General features: G+C 52.5%; 1 protein-coding gene across 1 annotated transcript; it reads left to right on the forward strand.

Annotated features, from left to right (window-relative positions):
- Positions 1-1,501: 1,501 nt before the first annotated feature.
- Positions 1,502-2,409, forward strand: LOC109735053 (U-box domain-containing protein 12-like). The gene is made up of 3 exons (XM_020294250.1): positions 1,502-1,714; positions 1,806-1,925; positions 2,029-2,409. Exons 1-3 carry the CDS (start codon positions 1,502-1,504, stop codon positions 2,407-2,409), a joined length of 714 nt encoding a protein of 237 aa, XP_020149839.1.
- Positions 2,410-6,440: the final 4,031 nt, after the last annotated feature.

Consider the following 6,440-nt stretch of genomic DNA (forward strand, 5'->3'; position numbering starts at 1 on the left):
ATAAGTTTAAGTTCACCTTTAGCTCTAGACATATAATCACTCAAGTGTTCAATCATATAAGCATTACGTTTTAATTCTCTACCAACATAAGCATTGAAGTTTTCTTGTTTGACAATAAAATTATCAAACTCATCTAAGCATTGGCTAGCAAACTTATAACGAGGAATATCACCTTCATCAAATCTATAAAGAGAATTTACCTTTACTACCTGTGTCGGGTTATCAAGACCATGTGTTTCTTCAACAGGCGGTAAATTAAGACCATGTATTTCTTCAACAGGAGGTAAATTCTTAACATCTTCAGCTTTTATACCTTTTTCTTTCATAGATTTCTTTGCCTCTTGCATATCTTCAGGACTAGGAAATAGAACACCCCTTTTCTTCGGAGTTGGTTCAGGAAGTGTCCAATTATTTTCATTTGTCAACATATTATTCAATAGAATTTCAGCTTCATCAGCTGTTCTTTCCCTGAAAACACAACCAGCACAACTATCCATGTGGTTGAGGGAGTCCTGGACTAAGGGGTCCTCGGGCGTCTGGCCTGTTATCCGTGGGCCGGACTAATGGGCTGTGAAGACATGAAGACCGAAGATTGTACCCGTGTTCGGATGGGACTCTACTTGGCGTGGAAGGCAAGCTTGGCAACCGACTATGTAGATTCGCTCTGATGTAACCGACTCCATGTAACCCTAGATCTCTCCGGTGTCTATATAAACCGGAGAGCGTAGTCCGGATAGACAGATACACATTACCATACACCACTGGAATCTGCTGCTTTGCCATCTGCCAGCTCTTTGCCGTCTGCTAGCTGATGGCAAAGAGGCTCTTTGCCGTCTGCCTTGGGATAGCGGACGGCAAAGAGCTGGCAGATGGCAAAGAGACTGTTTGCCATCAGCTGGCTCTTTGCCGTCTGCTGGCTGACGACAAAGAGGGAAAAGGCAGACGGCAAAGAGCCTAGTGGGCCCCATGGGGCACGGCGTGGCTAGGTCAACTTCTTTGCCGTCTGCCAGCAGACGGCAAAGAGGTTAACTTTTTTGCCGTCTGCTAGCGGACGGCAATGTCCAACCTTTGCCGTCTGCTAGCGGACGGCAAAGAACAAATAGCAGACGGCAAAGCCGGGGCGGACGGCAAAGAACAAATAGCAGACGGCAAAGCCGGGGCGGACGGCAAAGAAGAAGCACAACACCTGGATCGATCATGCGGATCGATGACATGGCATCCCCACCCACACCCCATCGGACGCACACCCACGCACGCACCCACGACGCACACCCACGCACGCACCCACCACGTCCCACCTCACCCCACCACGTCTCTCTCTCTCCCTCTGTCCCTTATCCCCACCTCACCCCACCCCACCACATCTCTCTCATCTCTCTCCCTGCTCTCGATCCACTTCCCCCGCAAGCGCTCGCCACCACCTCGCCGGCAGTCCCCGCAGGCCTCGGCCCCGTCCCCCCCAGGCCTCTCCTCTCCTCTCCCCCCAAACCTTGCCCCCGCCATGGCCGCCGCGACGGCCGCCGCCGAGATCGCCGCACTGCCGGAGCCGCGCGGCCCTCTGCCCCGCCTCTGCGGCGACCTCTCCCGCCGCGTCCGCCTCCTCGCCCCGCTCCTCGACGACCCCTCCGCCTCCGCCTCGCCCCCGCTCGCCGACGCCCTCCGCGCCGCCCGCGACCTCCTCCACTCCGTCCACCACGGCAGCAAGATCTATCAGGTATGCCCCTATCCCCCTCCCTCCCTCTACCACCACCGCCGCCGCCGGTAGACCCTAAAGATTGATTTTTTTCCCCCGCCCACGACCGCAGGCCATGCGAGGCCGGGACAGCCTCCTCCGCGAATTCGCCGCCGTCAACGAGCGGATCCAGGCCGCGCTGGACGATCTTCCCTACAACGACTTCGACATGCCCGAGGAGGTGCAGGAGCAGGTGCCACACCAATCCAATTTCCTACTTCCATCCATCAGATTTCGCACCTCAATTCAACTCTATTCTGACTGCCCAATTCGGCCGTTGATCCCCATTTTTGTAGGTGGCGCTGGTGCACTCGCAGTTCAAGAGGGCGGCGACGAGGGCGAAGCCGGCGGACGCGCAGCTCGCGAGGGACCTGGCCTGGGCGCTCAGCGACGACAAGCCCACCGTGCCCGCCCTCCTCATGAGGGTCTCCGAGAAGCTGCAGCTCGAGACCATGGCCGACATGAACCGCGAGTCGGGGGCGCTGCACGAGATGGTCATCTCCAGCGGCGGTGAGCCCGACGGCTGCGTCGACGAGATGTCCTCCCTGCTCAAGAAGCTCAAGGATTGCGTCATCGCCCAGGCCCCCTCGGCCGAGGCTCCCGGCGTTGGCAGGTCTCCCTCTGTCAAGTCCCCCATCATCCGGGATGAGTTCAGATGCCCCATTTCGCCCGGGTGACCTCTGCACCATATTCTGCCTCAAGGAGCAGCGGTAGGTCCTCGGGCGTCCATGGTGGCGGTGGATACTGTGGTTTTTGTGCTGACTTTTTGTAGATGGATAATGTGGTGTTCATGTAAATAGAGTAATTTTGTGTAGATGGAGCAGATGCAAATCTATTCTGTGTAAATAGACTAATTTGGTATTGTGAAATTTGTTCATTCGTCGTCGATTGTTGGAACAAAGCGTAGATGGATACTGTGGTGCACTTGGGCTGCTGTTTCACTATATTTTAATAAACAAAATCCTTTAATGTCTCTGATTGTAATAAACGTGTAGATGGACATTTTTGCCGTCTGTTATTAGTCGGCAGACGGCAAAACATTCGTTTGGCGGACGGCAAAGCCTCCGTTAGCACCTACCGTGGCTAACACCCACTATTTGCCATCCATTTTCTTTGCCGTCCGCCACTGACGGCAAAGGCCTCTTTGCCGTCCGCTGCAAAAAGCAGACGGCAAAGAAGGCCTTTACCGTAGCCTACTTTGCCGGAGCCTTTTGCCGTCCGCGGCTGACGGCAAAGGCCTTTGCCGTCCGCCGTTCATGCCTTTGCCGTCCGCCATGGCAGACGGCAAAATAGCTGATTCCTGTAGTGATAGTCATACAGGCTAGACTTCTAGGGTTTAGCCATTACGATCTCGGGGTAGGTCAACTCTTGTAACACTCATATTCATCACGATCAATCAAGCAGGAAGTAGGGTATTACCTCCATAGAGAGGGCCCGAACCTGGGTAAACATCGTGTCCCCCGTCTCCTGCACTACTAGAAAAAGGCTTGTTAGTGGCGCACCTATTTTGGCCATTAATGGCGCACTATAGGTGCGCCACTATCATCACGCCACTAGTAACAAGTACTAACGGCGCACCCCTGGTGCGCCATTAGTATACCAGACAATAGTGGCGCACCTGGCAGTGCGCCATTACTATGTCCAACGGTGCGCCATTACTATGCCTCCTAGGGGGCCATATTTACCTTCACATATGCCCCCAAGTGCGCCATTACTATGCCCCATAATGCGCCACTGGTATTTAGCCCTGGTGCGCCACTAGTGCTCAATATGGTGCGCCACTACTATGAATATTAGGAATTTTTTTTTGCTTTTCTGATATTTGCACAGGTTACAAAATATCTGGTATTTGCATAGGTTACAAAATACACATTACACAGCACAGAATATAAACATCACACAATATAATTCATCATATTAGTCTCCAAATTCGAAATAGCGAACAAAGTTCAAACATTAGCCAAGTTTAGGTCTCGAGACATTAGCAAAGTTCATCATATATATTAGTCAAGTTTGTCGTCACATTACAAAGTCGATATCGGTCATCTAAACTACCTCACATAGAAGAGAGCTGTGGTCACGATGAGCATCATGGCGATGAAAATGGTCTTCATCCGGTTCCTCCTCCGCTCCCTCCTCTCTCCCGCTAGATAGCGCACGTATCTAGCTTCCACCTCTGCCCTAGTGGTGTATCCTTTGTAACTGTTACCACTGAAACGGTGAACCTGTCTCCGACACTCCTCCCAGTCGTCGTAGACTCCGGGAACCTTACCCTTGTACACGACATACGACGGCATCTCTATGCCCTAGACAAACAAAACGTTAGTAGCAATTCACAGACAATAGATAAGAAATATATAAGTATGCAACAAAAGGATCGGAAGAGAAAAGCAACACATTAATAGCACGATTCATGGTCCTACTAATAAATAGCATCGACTACATATAAGTTGAACGACTGTCCAAACCAAAGAGACATACAAGTTCATTAAAGTTTAATTACAACATGAGCTAATCGATATTTCAGAACTACATAGCATCACTACTTTCGACTCGACTCAGGGACCGGAGCCTGGATGAAGCCGCCGTCTTTCATGATGGTCATGAATGTGCGGTCGTTGTCAGCCTGCATTTGTAGCATTGTTTCTATTTCACTGTTGGATGGTTGATATTTGAGGTAGAACTGCCCCGAGGTACGAAGGACATCTTGATGGATGATTTCCGCAAACTCCGACTGGATGCGAAAGAATTCTTGTCTAAGGTCCGCGTCCTGGATTGCCGACAAGCGTGCGGCCCAATCTTTGAGACTATTTGGTAGCAGAAAGTGATTATGGTCCCGTACGATCGCCCGCATGTGATGGAGGGCGTAGTAGGCATCCTTCTAACCGCCAGGCGGCTGTTTGACGCAGGGGAACGTCGTTACGTGGGTGAACACGTGCTTGCCGTACCTAAAAATTGGCCTCCTGAAGGTGCCTCCAGATTTGGCGTAGCCGGGGAGAACATCATCTTGATATTTGTGTAGTCTTTCTTCGACTAACGGTCCGAGTCAAAATACGTGATCATGGAATAGTTCGGGCTTAAGAGGATGAGTGTGCAATGTGTGTCACTGCACAAAACACGGAATGTTAGAAAAAAAAAGAACGATCAAAATCTAAGAAATCATATGTTACGGGGCGGTGAGGGGATGACTTACTCGGGAAAGTAAGGCACGAGGAAGTTATCCTTATCTGGGTTCGCCAGAATGACGCCTTCGAGGTATGAACTCGCGACTTGCCGGTCCCCAGCGATGCCCAAGATCTTGGCACGCATGTAGAAGGGGTCGACTATCACGATGTCCGGGGTCTTGTCTAATGATCCGCATCTCCATACTGAGTGAAAATAGCCGAATGAAGGTGTAGTGCAGCGGATGAAGGTTAAACATAGCAAAGATGTCATCAAACCGCAGGACGATCATACCCCCGATGGCGCTATCTACAAAGCCCTTGCCCTCTGGCACCTTGGCCACGAAAACCGGGTATGCCACATCATTCTCGGAGAGACGCCGCTTCTCCAAAGAAAGAACACTGTCATGCAGACTCCGCATAGCACCGGTTGCAGCATTGAGCAGATTAGTCGGTAGCATCGGCCTACCCGCCACATGCACCCTCCTTGAGATATCCTTAGGTGAAGGTGGACCGTCCTGAGCACGGATCGTACTCGGTGCCGGCTGGCTCGCACCCTTGTTATTCTTTCTTTTCCGTCCCTTCTGCTTCTTCTGCTGTAATGGGATCGAGTTCTGCTCAGAGACCACCTTCTTGAGTGTGTTGGGGCTGATAATATTTCGCACCTCGGCTATCTGAGGCTTGGTGAAGGCGGCAGCTGGAGGCGTCTCCTGAGAACTGAACGCCAGACGATGCCTGTTGCAATTGGGTTTCTCCGCGGTACCAGCTAGATCGCGATCGTCTTTTGCAGGGTTGGGTTCTTGAGAAGGAGGCCCCAAGAATTCGTCATCGTACCCATGTTTGTTGAAGTACTTATCGATGTTGGTAAATGTACCGTCGTCGTCGTCCAGATCCTGTGCCATATGCATGTCCGGATCAGCTGGCGGCGGTAGCGTTGCGGCGGTCTTGCCATGGCTTGGCGCCGGCACGACTGGCGGTGTTGTCTGTGGGGTGGTGTCCCCCGTCCCCAAACAAATCTGGCTCTTCGGCCAAAGCATGGGCCAGCATATGCAGACGCTGAGGGTCATCACATCATCTTCGTCGGCCCTAGGGGGTCGATACGAAGGTAACAAGTCGTCGACGCCCCGCAGCACCCGAACCAGTTGAACCCTATACACGGTGGGTGGCATCGGATTACCGTGGAACACGCGGCTGCCCGGTTGAACGATTCTGGCCTTTGCAACATTGATCAACTCGCCGTCCACGAAGTGCAGGAGAGTGCATGGAATGTCGGCGACGCCCTGCGAAAACATGTAGGGCGTCAGGGATGCCCAGTCAAAGGCAAGGAGATGAAGTCATCGGCCGAGAGGCTTAGTTACCATGATGGCGTCGAGCTCGGCTAATGTCGAGGCACTGCCAACGGCGGGCGTGCAAGTGACGGAGGGGCCGCTTGCTACCGAGGTGCCGGCCGGCATATTCTTCCCACACCCAGGTGCATTAAGCTCCAATGCCGGTGCCGACGCCGGAGACACCAATGCCGCCTCTGCCGGAGACACCAATGGCGCCGC

Source organism: Aegilops tauschii, chromosome 6 (assembly GCF_002575655.3).
Source record: "Aegilops tauschii subsp. strangulata cultivar AL8/78 chromosome 6, Aet v6.0, whole genome shotgun sequence".
Lineage (NCBI taxonomy): Eukaryota > Viridiplantae > Streptophyta > Magnoliopsida > Poales > Poaceae > Aegilops > Aegilops tauschii.